Below are 21738 nucleotides of genomic sequence, written 5' to 3'. Positions count from 1 at the left end.
TGAATTTGAATTTCACGCTGTTTTCTTTCAGTCGACGGTCCTTGATGGAAATGGATCGGCGGCGGCGAACGCCTTCTACAAGAGCATCGATGCGGCACCGAACATGAACGTGGCCAGGACGAAGACGAGCATTCCGCTTGTCTCGGAGCTGGTAAGATCGCGACAGTCGCTAAAAATGCGGATTTTCCCCAAAAATCATCATCAAGACAATGAATACCTTGAGATTCAATGACTGACGGCATGTTTGTGTCTCGTCTAAAAAATTTGTGAATTCCATTGTACATACATTCACTCAAAAATCCCTGATGAAAAGCAGAAATAGAATCAGATGTAGTAGCGTTTATAGTCAGCGTATGTCATGTCGTCCGTCACGTCTGTACTTCTCGTAGGCGCTATCCACCGATAGATAGCGATTTCTCTTTCACTAGACGATAAATCACCCATGTTTTAACCTCTACATTGGAAATGAACCCGAGAAAAAAATCCCTGAAAAATTTATCTGTAGCATGTTGTGTATTTCACGTGTACATATGTACATGTTTTCAGGTGTTGAAGGTAGGAAAAAATGATCTACATTTTATACGGTAAAGCATGATTATTCGACTTTCTACGAGTTGGTAACCCGATCTCGAAACCGAAGCGATGAGAAATTCCCTGGAAATTCTCATCACTTGAAGAGAAATTCTTGCAGACTCAAATGTTTCACGTGAGAATTTTCCAAGAGATTGAGACCAACTCGGGGATTGTGATATCAGTTATGTGACCTATGTTCTGAGTAGTAGTCGCATGGCAAAGGATTTTTAGTTCCAGAAATTATTGAGTAGAAAGCATTTTTTCGGATTTCTTTTGGATTTAGTTTTTAGAGAGAGAGAAAAAAATCGAAAGCTTTTGTTCCAAGTTCACCCTGCATGTGCCTAACCAAGCTTTTACGTTCATCGGTTGTTCAGCTGACTAATCCTAGATCTTGCTTTGCTTGCTTCACACATCTTTTTCTCGTAGATTAGAAAAAGTTCAACTTTAGACGATGGCAACAAAAAGAGCACAAGCTGGACTCGCCAACGCCGCAAAAACCACGTTTGGAGACGAGGAGTTGGTGAGTTTGGTTTAACGTCAGTCGTTAGTTGTTCATTGTTAATACGACGCAGTATGTACGTCTTATTCAAGTGACGTACGTTCCAATCGATTAAACTAATCGATCCAATCGACATAATCGATAGTCTGACCCTTCTATTGTGAATCATTTTAAGGATAGTTGTGCACTTTTTATAAGGCGGTTGCACGATTTGCCTCTCTTTTCTAATCTCGTGAATTCGTTTGATTCAAATTTTGCCGAAAAAAAAAGAAATTTTGAATTTTTCATCCAGATGATCATTTACGAAATTGAGGATTCGATTGATTAATTGATTAATTGTAAGAAAAGAAGGCTTACCGTTGATGAATCTTTGAGAGTATTCTGTAACTATCACAAATATATTGTTAATGTAGAGAACTATGTTAAAAGAATTCAGTGGGTCTCCATGTACAAAAAAAAATACTTTTTTTTCCTCCAAGATTTTTGCGTTTTAAAACGTGCGTAAAACTGTTAATATTCAATTCTAGCTGGTAAAAATCTTTGAGGTTTAGTGTCGCTCTCTTAAATGTCGTACCTGAAGTCACCTCACTTCACTCTCTCGCGTTAGCGAACTATTTACGTTTTAACTTTGGAACGATACGCAAACGATGAAATACAATTTCATTCACGTATCGTTTCAAAGTTCCAGAAGAAAAGTCACCACGTCCGGACATTGATAAAGGAGTGTTGCTTTTAAGAAATAAATAAATAAATAAGTAAAAATGAATTCCTTTCTTGTAGGAGTAGATTGAGCCTAAATCTGACGAAGTGATAGAAAGTGTTTCGAACGTAGTGCAAGAGTAAAATTATTTGAACCCGAAAAAATCTAAGAAGAAGGATTTTGAAGAAAAAATGGCGGAGTAAAAGAATGTTGGTGTTAAGAAATAAATTAATTAAAATAAATAAAATAACTGGCTTCATGTAGAATGGTTTTCCTAGAAAAAGATTTAGAAAACGGAAAAAGGAAGGAAAACTAGGTGTTTTTCCTAGGGAACAATTAGTTTGGTGATATCGTGAGGAGAAATAAAGTACCTAGGTGCAATTCTCTGCAATGCATAGGTTAAAGATATTGTGAAGAAGTCCCCTTTTTGTGTCTGCAATTTTGCGTCATCGCCAATTTTTCCATATTCAGAAACAACACGTGTATCGGAAGTGCCTACAAGCGTTGATCTACCCGATCAGCTGTACAACACCGCATAACTTTCAAACGACCAATTTTCAAACGCCTACATGGTGCTATGAATGTGAGGGACTGTTGTGGGGTTTAGCCAGACAAGGTAAGTGTTAGCGGTAGTTTGATCCTGACTGGATCAACGGTTTCTCGCTGATCGACGATATTCCATGAAGGATTACGGTGCACGGAATGTGGCGTGAAAGTGCACGAAAAATGCCGTGAACTACTCAGTGCCGACTGCTTACAAAGTGAGTGGTTTTTTGGAAAGAAAGAAAATTACGGTAGGATTAGCTTTGCCTTTTTTTCAGGAGCCGCTGAGAAGAGCTCGAAACATGGCGAAGGTGAACGAATACAATCGTTGGTGGCAGTGATTCGTGATCGGATGAAGATTCAGGAGAAGAACAAGCCGGAGATTTTCGAGACCATACGGTACACTCACTTCATTTGATCTCTACTTGTTTTTTTTTTTGAACGAAAAAAAAACATCAATGCTGCATTTGTTTCCTCTTCCTTGTCTATTCCTACTTTTTCTTCAGCACTGTATTCGGCGTCGATGAACGAACGCAGCAGGAAACGTTGAAACAGATCAAGACCAGCATTCTGGAAGGGAGCAGCAAGTGGAGTGCGAAAATTACGCTCACCGGTACGGAACTGCTGTTTCTTGCTTTATAATCTGAAGAAAAAGTAATTTTAAAAGAAACTGGTCCGCGATGGCGGACTGAGGTCGAGGGTAATCGATTCAAAACACATCTATGTGAAGGAAAATAGAACCAAATATCAAAGAACGATCAAAGAATGAGAAAATGCGATCAATCAAAGAACGGTTAAAGAAATCGATGATCAAAGGAAGAAGAGCATAGCGAGCAAAGAACGAGCAAAGTACAATAGAACACCGGGAAAAGTTAGTACGTACGACAAAACCGTTGAACCACGACGGTCGAGTACCAGTAGCAGAATTTTCCAAGAATTTCCTGGAAACTCCCTTTTTTTGCTCACATTTCTTCGATCTAATTTGTTCCTTAATTAAATTCTTAATTTCATTAGTGATTTTTTTTTCCAGATTTTTTCCTTTCATCCTTTTATCTCGTCTTATTCTAACTTCCATTTCGTAGCGCTTATAACAGTTCTATCTATTCTTTCTAATAACTGTTTTTTTCTTATTTATACATATATATTTTTTATTTATATTTCATGTCTTAGAAAAAGAAAAAGAAAGAAAATAAGAAAAAAGATATACTATATAATATGTATTTCGTGATATATATATTAAAGTATAATATTTACATGTAGGTAAATAGTTCTATAAATAATAAATTGTCTACTAATCAAGCCTTATTTCCAGTGATTTGCGCACAAGGACTGATTGCCAAGGATAAAACTGGCAAAAGCGATCCCTATGTGACGGCTCAGGTGATTTCGTTGTTTTTGTTTTTATTTTTGTTGCTGCAGCTCTTGTCTTCATTTCTGTAACTTCAAATTATTTGTCGAGATTTTTTTCGTCGTTTTTTCTCCTCAATGGATTTTGCTACTTTTTTTTGAAGAAGAGAGTGCTGAAATTCATTGGTGTTACCAAAAAATGCACAGATTTATTTTCAAAAAAAGGTCCTATAAGAAGTTTATGAAGACGGCAATCACGAAATTTGCCACTTTTGAAGCTAAAAAGAAAAGAGAACAAAAAGATGTTGATCTGAAAAAAAATTTTTTTGAATGGTATTTTGAATCTTCATGCCTTGTTGTTCATTTTTGCACTCTCATTTCCTGATTTTCTCCTTTTGTCCTCAATTTTTTGAACCTCAACTTAAAGTTATCCTAATGTTCACTAAGATTCCTAGGCCAAAATTGCTTGCGCCTACTCATGATAAATTCTTCACAAAATTTTATACGTAACTATGATTATACGGTAATAATTAAACAAGTTGTTATGTCTGCAGTCAAATAAAGGAAAAAATTCTTTAAGGTTGGTAAAGTGAAAAGACGAACACGTACCATACATCAAGAGTTGAATCCTGTCTGGAACGAGAAATTCTTCTTGTGAGTTTTCTTTCTTTTTTACTTGAATGTTTTCATTTGTTTTTGCTCACATACTATTCTTCTACGGTTGTAGCGAATGCCACAACTCAACGGATCGCATCAAAGTACGAGTATGGGACGAGGACAACGATCTGAAGTCGAAATTGAGGCAAAAATTGACTCGAGAGAGCGACGACTTCCTTGGGCAGACTGTGATTGAAGTACGGACCTTGTCCGGCGAGATGGATGTGTGGTACAATTTAGGTGAGTGCGAATTCTATCCTTAGCGTGAACTTTACTACTTCTACTTCGAGATTGTACAGTTTCTAAGACGTAAAAATGAATGAAAACAATAAAAATTCTAAAACTCAGAACAAGATTTTTTTACCATGGTGAATTTTTTTACCTATTTATCATCATCATGTATTCATGCAAAGATATCTGATAATTTTGCTCACACACCGAACTTGAATTAGTTAGCAAATAACATTTTTTAAGGTAGGAAAGGGTACCAGTTCATTGAAACGGCTGAGTAAAAGAAATATTGGGTCATCTTCTAGTAATTTTCTCTAACTCTTCACCTTTTTTCGAAATGTTGTCATCGTTTTAAGAGCTGGGGTAATGAAATTAAGTTTAGCTCGTTCCTGTTTCTTTTTTTTTTTGACTTTTCCACGTATTTTCGCAATGCTTCCACCTTTTACCTTTTTTACAGTTCTATTTTTTCTAGTTTAAATAAAAATCTGTTTTCTTTTCAGTTTTTTTCCTGATTAGATTAAGTGCGTTTTCCCTTTTTTTCATTTGTGTTCTCGCAAATACCTGAACAGTCAGTTTCTGTGCAAAATAACTTCAGAAAATTTCGAATTTTTTCTGCGGAAAAGGGTTAGGCTTCTAGTTACAGTAAAGGATAACTTTCATGTTGCGGAAACTAAGCGACTGAAGCCTTGAGCCCCTTGTGTATGTTGACCCGAAAAACTCCTCGGACTGAAGCACTCGGGTATTTTCGAGAACACTTAGACTCAAAAAGATTATCTGAAAGTTATTTGTATTGTGGGTGGTCGTGCCCAAGCACTTTTAAGCTGGAACAGAACAGAATTCCATGAACTGAAGTTGTCAGGTCGAAGAGAGTGCAGATTGAGAGTAGGGGTGGCGAAAATAGTGCATATTTTGTTATATTTTTAGCTGTTTCAGAAGAACTGATACCCTCACAATGTGCAAAAAGGCCAACTTTACACTACAAAACTTGGGCGAAATTCTAGTGAGATCTGTTCCTTCTTGTTTCTGTTTTAAGGCACATCTGTGAGACTTTTCAAATACATTCCAACATTTTATTTTATTTTATTTCTTTGTCTTTTCTTTAAATACTTATTTAACCACACTCAACTGCGCAACACAATATTTGCTGATGATCGATAAAATTTCTTTTGGTCATCGGTCATACTGAAGTGTAAAGATGTACGATGAGAGAAAAGAAAAAAAAAGAGAAGAAAAGCATCAGCAAAGGCAAAAAAGAAAATCAATAAGGTTTGCGATTTGCAGAGAAACGAACGGACAAGTCGGCTGTTTCGGGCGCAATTCGACTGCACATCTCCGTTGAGATCAAAGGAGAAGAGAAGTTGGCCTCGTATCACGTACAGTACACGTGCCTGCACGAACATCTTTTCCAGGTGGGGATCCGGAATCGAATTAGAACTTTTTTCTTGAACTCAAATCACTTCATGGTGTAGGCGATGTGCATCGAAAACGATGAGCTCCGATTACCGGACGCGAAAGGAGAGGACAGCTGGAAAGTGTACTTTGATGATGTCGGACAGGAAATTGTTGAAGAATTTGCTATGCGTTATGGAATTGAGAGTATTTATCAGGTAAGAGAAGGCTATTTAAAGTTTTTCCTATTTTTCATTGATTCTAAATAGCTTTTTTTATTTTTGTATTAAATTCACACTTCACACCTTTACTTTTCACGATTACAAGTGTTGATTTATAGGCTATGACACATTTCGCGTGCCTTTGTACAAAATATATGTGTGTTGGAGTGCCAGCTGTACTTTCTACGTTACTTGCGAATATTAATGCGTAAGTAAATTATTTTTTTCTTTCAGATGAAAAATTCTGTGATACCGTTGATTTTTCTTCAATGCAAGGTACATTTTTTATGTGAAAAATCCCTTTGATACTCCTAAAGAGCAAGTTAAAGGTGGCACTCCACGAATCTGGTGTGGTGCGGGTTTCAGGCGGGTTATGCCTATACGGGGTCGTAGATTATGGGGAGGAGGATGACTCCGTCCATTTCTTCCTAATCGCCGTAAAAAAACGGTCAGGAAGATGCAGCTTCGAGCGTTCTGGGGCGCTATTTTCTTCAACGAGTTCGATTGGAGCGCGCCAGCCTTGCGCATGCGCCACATCTTCCGGCCTGATTTTTACGGCAGTTAGGAAGAAATGGGCAGAATCGCTCCCCTTTCCATAATCTACTACCCCGTATAGGAACTCTCCACCTGAAATCCGCACCACCCCAGATTCGTGGGGTGATGCCTTTAACCTATGTTTTTTTAAAGTGCTATTTAGCTATAGAATTGCTCTAAATTGTAGGTTTTATGCGCATACCACGGCCACCTCCGCCGTATCGGCATCCGATCGATTTGCTGCCTCGAATTTTGGCAAGGAACGATTCGTGAAATTGCTTGATCAACTACATAATAGCCTACGAATAGACCTCAGCATGTACAGGGTGAGTGTTACGCGCCGATCAGTGGATTTTTCATTATCTCATCTTTTCATTACTTTTTTCTTTTCCTCTTTTACGCTTCTTTTTGCGTTGAACGTAAGCAACATCACCTAGCAATAGGTGATAGTGGCAAATCGAGAGTGTGGTGATTAATTTCTTGCTCGGGTCTCTATTCTGTCACGGTCCCTTTAAATCATTTCTTAGTCATCATCGAATCCAGAAGAAATACATTTATCTCCCAACTCGTAATAATCCTTTAAAAGAATATTAAGAGTTTCCGGTGGCAGATAAACACATAAACAACATCTTCACAGCTCCTATCATCTCCTCTTTGAAGTTATCCGCACATCGTAGAATGTTACATAGTGTCTAGTCTTACTGTAACTACCGTATTTTCTTCTTCTAAATCAACCCATAGGGTGCAGGTGATAGTTCTGGCTGAAATAGAAATTCAGAAAGAAAAATAGAAAGACGGGAAAAGGAATCGATTTTGCATACACGGTTCCTCAGATCAAACTTTATCTCTCTCTCCAGCTAGGCTTAACTAGTTGTAAATTTTGAAGGAAAAAACACAAAAATGAGTTCTTGGTTAGTTTCCGCAAATCTGATTTAGAGTGGATTAATTTCGTATCGATCAGTCATCATCGTTGTTTGTAACGTGTAACCATTTGCTGGATAAATCCTCGACATCCCCTACGGAAAGTGTGGGATGGCTAATCGATAATAATTACCTACTTAGATACTTAGATACTTATTTAGATATTTATTATAATAATTAAGAATCGAAAATATCACCTCTGAGACGATAAAAGTTGCTTTGGCGTCCCAAAGATAGGTTGACAGTACCTCGGGGACACTGTGACCGAATTCAGAGTCGTCCTACAGCCGCGCTTCTCCAGGAATTCGCGAATGAATCCTGCCGAGTGCATTTTATGGAATTCCTGGAGAAGCTCTTTGGAATGTCGAGTCTGCATTTGCCATACGGTCCTAACACGTCACCATCAGACGATCATCGCTTTTCTGAGTGTTGAATTGGAATGTCGAGTGTTGAATTGGAATGTTGAATTGGAATGAATTAGAAAAAATCGGGAACTTTGGTCATCTCAGAGGGTAATTTCTTCGAATTTTTGCTAAGCATCCGCTCTTTTTTCAAACGACTGCATCGAAGCTTTGCCCAACAAATGGTTGAGTGTTCTCGAAAATTGCCATACTATTGATCAGCTGAAGAAAGAGCTTTTTTTAACTAAGAAGACAAACTCTACACAATCAAACTCTACGATGCCAAGATTCAAAGAAGGTCGAACTTGGAACTTAAGAAGAAAAGTTTCTGATAAATCCAACACTTTCGCAACTACTTGGATAAACTTCTACCAGAAGAAGCAAAAAGCCTTCCGGCGGAAGCGCGACTTTCTTGCGAAGAGGAAGTCATACAAAGTTTCTTTTTCCACCAAAATCGATTACGAGATACTTCTGTTACTTCTGCCAGGGATGTTGTTCTGGAAAAAAAACCGACGCTTAGAAAAGTTTCGCATAACTCTGCCCTTATCAGTGATTTCCATTCTATGAGGCTCTCTAAACACCGCTGATCTCAAAAATGGATATTGTCTGCAATTGCAGAAGTCATATCCAGCTGTTCAGATGGAGTTTTTTGTAAGAGGATATGAAAAGTAGTTAACTGGTTTTTGACGTATGGTTGCAACCACAAAGATCATCGAACACGAAATTTTCCTTCCGAAACTCTCGACTAATTTTTCAAAGAATAGTCGCGAAGGGGGGTTGAAACGATTGCTTATTCACACCTACCATATCTCACTTTTTCCCTGCAAATGTCTGGCGATTTTTTCCTTAGGTCTTTCTAGAAAATCGTGACTTTAGCAGTAATTCGTTAAATATGATTCCTGGTCGTTCCCATATGTACATCTAATCCTTGTCAGTTGCCAGGAGACGCTGTTTATGGAGGAGTCGATTTGAGCCGGCTGTGATATCGTCGAGTGTTTTCAGGTGTAGCAGCTATTTCGGCCAGTGATAGGGTCAAAATAGAGCTAAGCACTACACTACGGTTTTGGCTTAATGGAAAAACTCAAATGTTGTATTTTTGCACAAGCATACGTTCATAGTTGCAATCAGGTTTCAAAAGTCTCAACTGAAAACTGTCGTTATTTTATCCGTTACAGTATCCAGGGTTTAGTCGTATAATTTAGAAGCAACTAGTGCATTATGAGCTCTTTTTGAAGTTCTAGGAATTTCTAGAGATCTGTTTTTCCGAGTTTCACGTTCTGGTCAGACATAATGGTCCTAGCTTGAAAACAATTTATTTCCAGGAAATGAGATAAAACAAGCAATGCGCGCCCACCATCTACTTGTCATTCTTTTGTTCTTCCCACCCATTCTCTCCTACTTTTTCATCCTCACCACTTTTCCCTCCGTTACCGCACTTCCTTCAGAGTAATTTTTCAATTTCCCCAACTCTTGCACGAGACAAAAACGTCAATATCGGAACAAGTCGCGTTGAAACCCTGCAAATGAAGTGCTTTAAATTGCCTACCTAAACGAATCCTCCGTGAAGAGTGCGACGCATCGCGGTTTGCGTCACTTTGTTTACGTACTGCAGTTCTATTCCTGGAACTGCGTGATTGCAGCAACTCAACTGTTCGAGTACGATTTTAAGTCCATATATGTATGTTGAAAAAAATTAGGGAGCAAATTATTTATTTATTTATTCACATGCACTAGTGGTGCACTAAAAAAGCCGTTCAAAAAAAAGAAACACACTTTTTCCGTGTCAAAACATTTTTAAAAATTGGGATCCAATTTATTGTCAGTGAAACCTGGCGCAGTCCTTTTCGTGATGAAAAACATGTCAAAAATGAAATGAATTAGAAAGGGATAGATTCCCTCGCATGTACACTCCTCACCCACATGAATGTTGGAATTCGATTCAATGACGAAATTAGACCAATTCAATGCGATTTTATGGATTTCTTCTTTTTTCCTGTGGTTCTCACCTGGCTCCAGCGTAGCGTCCTGTCTTCTTACACGGTTTTTCTCCACTTCCGTCATCATCACAATTGCTGTGAAGCCAATTTATTCATTGCTCAGCTCGTTTATTCGTTTTTCCTTGTCTGGCTACATATCTCACGGTTATATTCGATTCTGCTTCCTCATAGGTGTCAAGTTTCAAGCCTTTCGAATGAAAAACGTGACGGTTGTTCCTGTGACAGGCGATTTTTCGTATGATTATTGAGGATCTACGACACTTCGGTTGTCTAATCTAGTCATTTTCTTCTAGATTCTAATCTAGATCCATAAACTGGTAAAGAGGCTTAAGGTTCCTAGGTATTAACAAAAATCCTAAATTTCATAAATTAGCTAAGAAGACTTTTGTTGATCTAGCTTCTAGTGCTTATTCGCCACTGTGTACTGAAGGGCAACGTCGAGTAGAGGAATGTTTGGTAGGACATTTACTAAACCACTGAATTATAGCATCATCTTTATTGCTGCTACTAGTGTCAAGTGAAACGGTGCGAAATGAAATTTTAAATAGTCAAAATCTAATAAATGGAGGAAGATACGAACAAATTTCCTAGACGTAAGTGAAGTGCACCATAAACGAGAAGTCGTCTGTAAAACGGCAAGTTTATGGGTCTTAATGAAAAAATAAATGGTTGAAAATAATGACTGCTCGAAAAAGTATCTGATTCCTTAGTAGTCCAAAACATCGGAGAAATTTGTTTCTTGGAAGTTTTGTAGAAATTCTTTGGAATTCTTTCTTTTTTTTTGTCTGTTATTCTTACATTGGCTATTATTTAATATACCCAAGTTTTTTTTCGACAAATTTCTCTTCTTTTAATGTAAGGGTTTCTTGCTTGACCAGATTCACTTCATTTCAGAACGTTTTTTCACTGTGACGGATGTGCTAGTAACGTTTTTTTTTTGTGTTTCTCTACTTCCGGCGCTGGATCTTCTTTCTTAGTTTCTCCTATTCCAGGGAAAGATGTCCGTTACAAATGGGACTAGTTTAAAAATCTAGCAGAATTATCGAAAATTCAATTTCCAACGAGAACGTTTGTTGTTCGGGAATTCTCATTCGCTAGAGAATATATAAAATCGCTTTTCCCGGATTTCCGTATTCTTGTGGTCCTTTTCAATCATGTTGCTCTTCGGCTGCATAAAAACACCTGATGAATAGACTCTTCCTAGCATTCATCCGTAAATCTTTTTTTACGTTGAAATTTTGATGAGTTCTGATATAAATATTAGGACATGTAAAAAGCTGACCTTATTTTTAATATTTTGGCCCACAGGAAGGCAAGGTTTAAGGTGGATGTTTCTTTTTTCGTTTCATTTCTTGTCTGGTGCTAAAAAAGTACCTCGAAAAAAAAAACAGAGAGAAGAGAGACTGTCAGTTTTTTCAAGATCTTTTTGAAAAGAAAATTTCAACGTGTCACAAATTTTCGACAAATATTCAAGGATATACCTATAAAATCGCCTACTGTTAACTGTATTTCTCAAAGAAATGCAAAGTATTTTGTTTACAAAACCATCAAAATAAAATTTCTCACCGTCACAGCAACTGGAAGATTCCCGACTGTGTGGTTACAAGAGTTTCTCTGCTAACACCTGTGTGAAACTTATTTCGTTTCTCAAATGCGGCTTCTAATTTAGTCGATAGAGCATCGCTGCAGCCAACTCCGCTCAATTTATGCGCCTCCGGCTCCTCACGTTTTTCCAACCACCAATACCACCTACATTCCTTCGATTTCTCATGCTAATGGCAATGTACTTTTTTTTCGTTTCAGAAATATTTCCCCTCCTCCTCACCGGCCAAGCTCCAGGACCTAAAATCTACCGTCGATTTGCTCACTTCAATCACGTTCTTTCGTATGAAAGTGCTAGAACTGGCCAGTCCACCACGAGCTTCGAACGTTGTGTCCGAATGTGCGAAAGCATGCATGCAGGTATGTGGTGTGAAATTTTCTGCAGCTGCACAGTGGCGCTTTGAATCTTTGGTCGGGATCACCGTGTGCGGATAACGTTCTGATTTCGTTCAAACTGTGCTCTGGTGGATGCTTTTCCCTCGGAGAAGCGGTAGAATCGAGAACGACGACTAAACGTCATCCGCAACTTTGAAAAAAAGTGAGCTCGTAGGCCAAAGGGTTTGAGAATGTAGAGAAAAGTCGGATCATGGGTGCGACTATCCTGTAAAACGCATACATACATCCACGATGACCGTACTTTCTTACTCCTTCTACTTGACGTCCTACAACCTGTTCAGCAGGTAAAATTGGATATTTTATAGTTTCTATTATATTTTCACCACAATAAAAAGGTATAGGACCATCCTGAAAAGGGGTCCTGCCTTTGGAAGTAGGGAAATTGAATCACAATTGAAGAGAGCAGTTAGTGTATATTTGCCGATAGTTCCTTATTTTTCTTTTTAATGTTTATGAAAGTTGAAAGTTTTCGTAGTATTTAATTCCTACTAGAGAAATGCAGCGGGAAATCCTCGTCACGCAGAGTTTCATTGAGGAATTCTATGCGTCGGGGGAAATTCAATGGCTTGCCTTCAGAAGATTTGCTGTCTTCAGCACTGGTAGATCATATCCACTACGGCTCCAAACATATTGATTACAGAAATCGTTTTGTAGCTGCACATGCAGCAGAAACTGGCTTGATAATAAATTTTTGCGGAACTTTGCAGTATATGATGAAAAATTCCGTTGAAATCGGCCATATAAACAATCAGCGATATTTTAGTCGACGTATCAATTGTTGTTCGACTCTTGTTGCGAGCAAGGTGCACCCTCGTCGGAATCGGTTCGATTCTGGTAGGTGGAGAGTTTTTTTAGACTATGACATTAATATTTCGTAGTGAATAAAATATGTAGAAATCCATTGGACCTAGCTTCTAATGGCTTTATCCATATTCGATTCACTACAAAACATTATTCCTTATTTTTTTGATTCTGCCGAAAAAAAAAAAAACAAATGCAGTTTTTTTTTCTGTGGAATAGAACAACATATCGAACAAATGAACATTTCTAACGTATTCTGCCGCTCCGATCAGTTAATTTTCTCTTTTCAGGTTCGACTTCCTTGATTATATGATGCGGGTTATTGAAGACGATCGAACCGTCTATGGGCCAAGTTTAAATCAGTTCCCACAGGAATTAAATGTTGGTCATTTATCAGCCGGAACACTCTGGACACTCTATAAAATGGATCTGAAGATGGCGCTGGAAGGTAATTTTAGTTTAGAGCTGGAGAACCACCCTTGCAACCGCATCAACTCTCATTTTGCAGAGCATGCAACAACGAAAAAGTGTCCAACACCAGAATATATGAACTTGTACTTCAAAGTGAAGGGATTCTATTTCAAATATGTTTCCGATCTTCCACAGTACAAACAATCGATACCAGAATTTCCTGCGTGAGTTCCACAATAAGTCATATGTTCGTAGTATAAAGACTAGAAGAGCATGTAATTTTATCCAACGATCAAGAACATGCGCGCATTTTCCCATCATTTAGTATTCCTTGTGGGATCGGGCACAATAAATGAGGACCACTGAGTTTACATCAATAACCATCTATAATGTTATCCGAAGAAAAAGAAATCGAATATTCCCTGAAAAATAAAGGAGACGTCTAACCACTAGCCAAAATCGCTTCGACGTTTAACTACCAACAATTTTCGGACTTTGGTATCATGCTTCTCTTGAGCTTCACAACGAGCAAAAGTGGTCCTTTCGACCTTTTTTCCTTCTCCCAGTTTCGGCTTCCATCCAGAAAACAGTTTCATTTTCCGTGTTTTTTTTACATAAGTTCTCACGTCGTTTTGGCCATCCACCTTATCCTTTTCACCTTTTCATCTCTTGAAGGATTTAGTTTGAGTTCTTCGTTGCCGGAAATTTCTCCAAGCATTCGTGCGATGCGCTCGAAACGTCTCAGTGCATTGCACTAATCAATTTAGTACCCTTTGCTAATCAGCTTATTGGAACATTCCATCCTCTTAACGGCAGAGGTTTTGCTAATTTTCTCCGATCTTCTTAGGACCAAATAACAACTTTGTGAAGCACAAGACAGCTTTGCTTTAAGACCCTAAGACTTTAAGACAGATTATGAGCACGGACTTATACGGGGCCTAATCCTAACTAAATTCCTTATCTTTATCCCCATCGAAAGCAACTTTTTGGAACTTTTTGCGACCGCACTACGCACAGCAAAACAGATCAGATCGATTAGTGAACTCTGTACCACGCTCCTTTTGAACTCCACATTGAATAGAGGCGGTCCTTTCAACTCCATTGCTAGCATCTTCCATTTTTTGAATTTCATCCAGAAAATACTTTCACTTTCCCCGACATTCTTGATGTAAGGACTCATACCGTTTCGATTTCTGACTACCCGCCTTATCCTTGTCCTTACCGTCCCAAGCACATGTGGGAGTTTTTCCGTGATCTCGCTGCTACGACCAGATCAGATCGGATCCGATTCAGAGACTGGTGAACTTTGCACTGCGCTACCCATCCATTCCTTGAACTCCACCGTCACTCGACCAGAGCAGTCCCACGCTACTGCTGCTATTTGCTTTTCAGTTCTAATTTCCATTCAATGAATTGCTTCTTCTCACAGATGCTTTCCTGTTAGAACTCAGTGCAATCGAATTAATCGATTGTGATCCTTCCCTCTCTGGATTCCGTCTTCTGTCTTAAGTCTGGATTTTCTAGATATCTCCGTCCATATACTTCCAGAACATCCGAGATCCCAAACATTTATGTTATACCTCCTTTCAGTTAGTTGACATTTTGATCAATTTCGAGTTTTCGGTTTTCTTTGAGTGGCCAGTCTTTTAGGCAATGACTCCGAAGTCGATCATTTCAGCAAATAATACTCGTTTTGACTCTATCTTTTCCTTTACTTAGTATTTTCGCCTACTATGAGAAATTCTAATGTAAACCGATAAAGAAAAATATGATTATACTGTGGCACAAGCTATTAACAACTTTTGGAGTTCACTTCGCATAGATTCATAGAAGCTCCATCGTCGTAGCCTTCAGCTCTAACACAAAGATAAGATGTATGAATCTCTCGCATAGCGTGCAAACTATGTATAACCGTACTTTTTTTCTTTTTACTTTTTCGTTTTCCTGAAATATCTACTGGTACTTAGGTATAGTAGAGCAAAAACGACATGAAGCACAGTGCAGTTGCGTGAGCAGTTGCGCTCGAAGCGGTGCGGTGGAGCGCAGCGGCTAGGATCAAGTAAGGACCTCTGCTATCACCGTTCATTGCTGCGGTTCGCGATGGTCCTTGCTGGATCTTGACAGTGTTGAAGTGTCTTATTGGCGGCTACCACACAAGGAAATTATTATCCTAATCTACTAATGGATTAGTTAGTGGACAAATTTCGTAAGTGCTCCTGACAGGCGGCTAAGGCCAAGGTTTTTATTATAGCAATCTGAAAGAAAATACAGCCGGAGGCAGCATTTTACATCAAAACTTACAACCGGCTTGGTGGCTCATTTTTTCTTTGAAAATCCCCATGACGTCTACTAAGAGTAACTGTGGCGGTTGGGTTCTAAACAAACATTGCGTTAAGTCTAACCTCACAACCTCATTAGTTTAAGGGCACCAGTTATTATGCTGCAGTTCCACCGAAACATAGTGTACTGTCGGGTGAAAAACTGCTCAGGGCTGCTGAAATTCCGTAAGCGATTGCGATTGAAGTGACCCGCTGAAGCTGTGATCAACGAGGGACCCTTACTGACCTATCTCCGATTGGAGTAAGCCGTTTTCACCTGACTGTAGTATACACATTCATATACGGAGAAATGTGCGGATCCTAAGCCTTCCGTCCATGAACGGCCTCCTTTCCAAAACCTTGAAATGAAGCATATCCGTACAAGTACGGTATTCCTACGTGCCACCGAGAAATTTCGCCTAACAAATTCATTGCAGATGGTTCATTCCGTTTGTGATGGACTGGTTGAACGAGAACGACGAACATTCGATGGATATCCTAAGAAATGCATACAACAGGTAGCCGAAAATATTCATACATCCCTCTTTTTTTTCAGTAGCGCTGAAATGAAGAATTATTCTTAAGGGATAAGGCGGACAATTTCCCACAAACATCCGAGCACACACGATTCTCCAACAGTGTTGTTGATGTGTTCACGCAACTTAACGAAGCGCTGAAACTACTGAAACAGGTGCGCCCAGTTGCGGAATTTTTCCGTTAGTTTAGTAAATATAAACATTTTACCCCAATGTTTTTCAGATGGACTGTCCGAATCCGGTTGTTTATGCGGACATGATGAAGAGATTCAGCAAGACGTTAAATAAGGTTTGCTACCGTTACTGTTATTATTGAACTTAGCAGAAGAGCTGTGCAGTGATGGGATTTTACGTTCCTTTGATCGTCAATATTCTCATGAAAACCGTCGTAAACCGTTAAAGGATTAGTGACATTTGTTGTGCTACATGCTAGCAGCCATAAGCGTCGACATCACTGCTAAATCTATCATTTTCCCTGCAGAATGCGCAAATACCCGGAAATTGAACTTTTTCCATGCGTTTTTCACCAAAGAAATGGTGGCAAATCAGCTTTCAGTATCTTCAGAGATATTCTGATAAATTGTTCTCTTAAGCCAAATTTAGAACTTTCAGAAAATTTCCTGAAAATTTATTTTCTTTCGAATCGTTCATTAGAACTAAAAATAAGTGTACGGCAGCATCGTCTCGGATAACCATTTAATTTGATTGCTTCGCAGGTGCTGCTCGCCTATGCTGACATGGTTCATAAGGATTTCCCGAAGTTCTCGTCCAATGAAAAGCTTGCCTGTATACTAATGAATAACGTTCAACAACTTAGGTATAGACTTTTTTATTTCGGTAATTTTTTGTGGGTTTTTTTTCTGTGAACAACTTGCACTCCATAGGGTCCAATTAGAGAAGATTTACGAGACAATGGGTGGCTCTGAGCTTGATCCAGCGTGCAGTCAGGTGTTGACAAACCTGCAGAAGAAACTGAACAGCGTCCTGGATAAGCTGTCTGGACAGGTATTCTAACAACAATTTGACAAATCACTCTTATTTTTCACAACAATATGAAGTTAATATGTTATTTCACCTTAGTTTGTCGTCACTCTTGAACCGATGATCCATGAGCAGACGAATAAACTTGGCGCATTGCTGTCGAAAATTAAAGGACCGCAACTCCAGAAAACGCAAGTGGCGGCGGTATGTTGTTTTCATTGTTTTTTTTTTGTTTGAAAGAGATTTCTAGTGTCTTTCTGCTTTTACAATAAGGAAGTTGTTCTGTCTGATCTTATTGGTTGTTTGACCATATCGTACACCTCTTAGGAAGTGGACGTTGTATTAGAACCTCTGATGGATTTGCTCGAAGGCTCACTTCAGCGCTACTTCCAGCAATGCGAAAAGACTGTGCTTAAGTACATTCTGAAGGTGGGAGAAATTTTGCCTCCAATTACATCTGCTTACACTGTGGCTTTTTACGATGATGTTGTATTTCAGGAACTCTGGAGGATTACTATCGTCAGCATGGAGAAGATGGTCGTTCTTCCTCCACTTGCTGACAAAACGGTACGATTTTCTCATTGGAACTGCTATGTTTCAGAAATACCCATATTTTTTTTAAATATTAAATCAGATGATGTATCGTGTTGCGTAGAATCGCATTCCACCGTAATTATCTAGCCATCTCTTCTAACCCATAATTTGATAGCATGGCTATCTCAGAACTACTGAAATCTAACGTATCCCCATGGACATTCAGAAACTGGATGATCTGTATGATCGGATCTCATGTGCATGTTTCAATGTTCATGCAGCGGCCGTCGCTACTATCGTTCGGCCATGTGGAACACAGTAGATAAAGGGTTATTCATTGTCTCAAACGAATCAAAATCTAAAGAGTCAGAGCTTGAGCAGATTAGGTATCGATGTTATTTGACCACCACTCGAGATATGACAACCACATTTATGGTATATATGTAGGTCCGCTGACAGAAAAAGACAAAAACAAAGTGGTTTCCCACAAATAAAATTTGGTTGCGGTATTCTTAATTCCAACTACTCCCCTTAACAAATAAAATTCATTTAGTTGCTCAAACAATTACCGAATGCAAAGATCCAGGATGTCACAAAACTGATGTCGACAAACATACAGAACATCAAAGGAATGAGTTCCGTCAAGGAGATGATGGTAAACAATTTGTTTGCGGTTGTCTTGTGTTTACGAAATGCGGAAGAATCTTAGGATATGGCTCGAGAATGTGAAAGATCGTTAACGCCCAAACAGTGTACGGTACTGGATGCAGCACTTGACGCCATAAAAGGTTCGAATTTTGATCACCATGGCTGCGATGCATAGTGAAGGGAAGATACTTGATTCAGAATGCTTCCACGCTGGCGGCCAAGGCTTAAAGAAGTCGTTCTTCGAGAAGAGTCCTGAGCTGCAATCATTGAAGTACGCGCTAAGCCTTTACACGCAGACTACTGAACAGCTTATAAAAACATTCATCACCAGCCAGAAGCAACAAGGTGAGCGTCTCCTGGCAAATTCCAAATGAACCCTTTATACGCCTCGCTTGCAGATTTACCGTCACAAGAGCAGCCGGTCGGTGAGGTTAGCGTGCAAGTGGATCTCTTCAGTCATCCTGGCACTGGAGAACAGAAAGTCACTGTTAAGAGTAAGTTTGATAAAGAGGATAGGTTAAACTCAAAAAGGAATTTGCAATATTATTCCGCCTTCAGTACTGGCGGCAAATGACCTACGCTGGCAGACGTCTTCTGTTTTCAAACCATTCGTTGAAGTGCACTTAGTGGGACCACACCTTTCCGACAAGAAACGAAAGATGGCCACGAAGAGCAAACCCGGCAACTGGGCACCCAAGTTCAACGAGACATTCCACTTGTGAGTCATACTACCCCATTTTCTTACCTCAAAACAGTTGATCTTATGGTCTTATAGCATCTGTTAGGAACAAAATAAACTTATGAGGTCATATCGTGTTTAATGAGCGCTAATGAGAATTTTGTAGCTTCCTCGGGAATGAAGGAGAGCCAGAACACTACGAGTTGATGTTCCAAGTGAAAGACTACTGTTTTGCGCGGGAAGATCGCATCGTTGGTGTTGGTGTCCTTCAGCTGGCAAATGTCGTTGAACAAGGTGATCTACTATTCCGTTCATGTCACCGAATAATTTTTTGATTATGGTTTCTCGCTTCTGATCGAGAAAAATCTTATTTTAGGTTCATGTGCGATGTGGGTGCAGCTGGGCCAGCGTTTACACATTGACGAAACGGGTTTAATTTTGTTGAGGATACTGAGCCAAAGGCAAACCGATGAGGTATGCTACTGTTTACAGTTGGTTCTCATTTGATATAAGAGAGGAATTCAATCGCACCTACATCACTGGAGTATGTTTGTCCATCTTCTAGCAGAGAAATTTGGCATGAACTTGTCAACACTCCACAAGACATGTACAACTGAAGCTTACTCTTTTGCTCGCTGGAGCTCTCCCGGCGCACACACCAATTCCAATCATAAGCAATTGAACGAAACTTAAAGATAGAAAGTACTCGTAAAAATTTCGATGTAAGGCTCTGAATGTGATTCCGTGTACTTTCGTTTAAACGGAAAATTGTCGTTACAAACTAGACATTCAAAGGAAGAAGGATGAGGCTGTTCGGACGGACTTTGTTCTCCTTGGACTCTATCTACTCCGTCTCCTTAGGCACCGCAATACATATTGATACCCTGCGTTGCCAATAATCACCATAGTTATCAATTTTTTACCTCATCCCTCCTATACAGGGTAGAGATTCTTTAGCCTTCTGCGAAGCTTAGGACTAAATCGATCTCAAACGCAGTTATAAGAATTAATGGCCAAGATTGCTACAGATTTCACTCCTGTCTTTTCTTTCGGTGCAGTGATCTGTCTGTTCGTTTCTGTCTGTGATCTTTCATAGATCTTCCACCATTTTCTTGAAGAGAACTGATTAAAGAAAGCACCCGAAATCTTCGCCAATTTGAGGGTCATGCAACTCAACACTTGTTTGGTGAACACTTGTTCGGATAACAAGTGTAACTGCCACTTATTAAGCTCCTCCCAGAGTTGGAGTTAATGCATTCATCATGTCGCAAGCGAATCTTCAACCGTACATTATTTTTTTTGTTTTTTTTTTTGAATACTGCGGCAGATTAGTTTGACTTCCCTTTGAGTACTCTGTTAAAAGTTGCTTCACGACCCTTTTTCACAGCTCTCACTCTCTCACTCTTGCGTGCTCTCAGCCTCCCCTTTGCTCATTATCACACACAATGCTTACCCTTACTCACAACTCAACATGAATTGATGATGAGTGAGTCATCCATTGAGCCGTACAGCTCTATGGCCCATTTATGACGGATGGGATCTGAAACCATCTGCCAGAACTAATAATATTATAGCACTCGAACCTGATCTCTCATGCACTATTCCCTTGCATGTTGTTTCTTTCCGTTACTCACTCTTTTTGGCACAATCGATCACTTTCTACCACCGCCGGTCTTGAGCCTCCACTCTTCCACTCCATAGGAGCTCGTTATCCATCCAGCCATTCGACTTTCTTGTTGCCCTGTATCAGGTTATCTAATGAATGACGCAGTATGAGATTTCATCCAACGTCCAGAACCTGAGAACAGTGGCACTACAGTTTTTGCAAATGGTCTGAGAGTTCGTCCATCATAATTATCTTCCGTACATCTCATAATCTCATAAATGAGACGAGTGACTTTGGATGCGGTGCCGAGAAGTAGAGGACAGGCGAGCGGAGGGGACAAAAAGGCTAGGTGACGCAAAAGAACAACTCATAAACCAACACAGGGTCCACCAATGTACTGGCAGTAGGATTTTAACAGATGGTCTGCGATCTGATCTCCTCTTCGATGCCCGCGTGCACCTCCTGTCCTATCCTGCCCTTCCTTCCATCTCACGCAGTCCTCTCTTATTCTCCCCTTCGCTCGTCACATTCATGCTCCTGTCCCTCTTATCCACTCTTCCATTCATTCAGTTTTCTCCCTCCATTGGAAATGAAATGGCACGACACGAACGAGTACCAACACGATCAGGTCGTTCTTTATGTACTTTGAATTCCAGGTTGCTCGCGATTTTGTACGTCTCAAATCGGAATGTCGACACGAGACGGAAAGTACGTTGGCGGCGTCAGCAAGCAGTCAGAACATCAGCCGGTGATAGTGACGCAACGATGTAGACGTTCGAGTGTTTTCCAAGAGCCACACTATAACTGGTCGAATATTCAGTTGACCTAGTGTATTGCGGGGAGTTGTCTAGTGCAACTATTGCACAGTCACATACGTGTATTGAAACCAGTGATTCTCTTTATAGGTACATAGGCGGTCTGTCGCATGAATTACATAAGCAGACAATCACTTTCTGTACTTTCCAGCTTTCTTTGTATTTATTTTACAAAGGGTTTTTTTTTGTTGAAGTAGATTAAGAGTTCAATGGTGACCAAAATCAATAACTGTATGTTTTTAACAGAGGAAACAGTTATATTGGTTAGAAATATTTCTGCGAAATTTGCTATTTCAGTGCCTTCTATATTGTATAATAAATCCATATAATAGTTATTACGATCTGAATTCGATTGAAGACAAAAAAAAAACATTCTAACCTTAGATTACAGTAATTTC

At 39.4% G+C, this 21738-nt stretch overlaps 1 protein-coding gene across 2 annotated transcripts in view; it reads left to right on the top strand.

The window, feature by feature from the left end:
* RB195_005178 (uncharacterized protein) overlaps positions 1-21277 on the top strand; it is a gene marked incomplete at both ends in the record, with an annotated part of 52828 nt that extends 31551 nt beyond the window's left edge. For both annotated transcript variants that reach the window (XM_064177522.1, XM_013443410.2), the window contains 33 exons: positions 32-151; positions 1022-1093; positions 2244-2388; positions 2459-2533; positions 2594-2714; positions 2822-2928; positions 3628-3695; positions 4243-4316; positions 4390-4559; positions 5832-5959; positions 6020-6157; positions 6280-6368; positions 6882-7020; positions 11817-11975; positions 12775-12845; positions 13103-13260; positions 13321-13447; positions 15979-16059; positions 16127-16232; positions 16301-16366; positions 16794-16894; positions 16962-17082; positions 17158-17262; positions 17386-17487; positions 17557-17625; positions 18146-18247; positions 18302-18380; positions 18439-18585; positions 18639-18734; positions 18799-18958; positions 19086-19213; positions 19296-19393; positions 21182-21277. In XM_064177522.1, coding sequence (XP_064034646.1) covers positions 32-151; positions 1022-1093; positions 2244-2388; positions 2459-2533; positions 2594-2714; positions 2822-2928; positions 3628-3695; positions 4243-4316; positions 4390-4559; positions 5832-5959; positions 6020-6157; positions 6280-6368; positions 6882-7020; positions 11817-11975; positions 12775-12845; positions 13103-13260; positions 13321-13447; positions 15979-16059; positions 16127-16232; positions 16301-16366; positions 16794-16894; positions 16962-17082; positions 17158-17262; positions 17386-17487; positions 17557-17625; positions 18146-18247; positions 18302-18380; positions 18439-18585; positions 18639-18734; positions 18799-18958; positions 19086-19213; positions 19296-19393; positions 21182-21277 — 3618 coding nt within the window. The remainder of the gene's footprint in view (positions 1-31; positions 152-1021; positions 1094-2243; positions 2389-2458; positions 2534-2593; positions 2715-2821; positions 2929-3627; positions 3696-4242; positions 4317-4389; positions 4560-5831; positions 5960-6019; positions 6158-6279; positions 6369-6881; positions 7021-11816; positions 11976-12774; positions 12846-13102; positions 13261-13320; positions 13448-15978; positions 16060-16126; positions 16233-16300; positions 16367-16793; positions 16895-16961; positions 17083-17157; positions 17263-17385; positions 17488-17556; positions 17626-18145; positions 18248-18301; positions 18381-18438; positions 18586-18638; positions 18735-18798; positions 18959-19085; positions 19214-19295; positions 19394-21181) is intronic.
* Between the last annotated feature and the right edge of the window lie 461 nt (positions 21278-21738).

The sequence above is a fragment of the Necator americanus genome, chromosome I, assembly GCF_031761385.1.
Source record: "Necator americanus strain Aroian chromosome I, whole genome shotgun sequence".
NCBI classification, from domain to species: domain Eukaryota; kingdom Metazoa; phylum Nematoda; class Chromadorea; order Rhabditida; family Ancylostomatidae; genus Necator; species Necator americanus.
The sequence above is the reverse complement of the archived record's forward strand: the minus strand, read 5'-3'. Positions and strand labels throughout refer to the sequence as shown.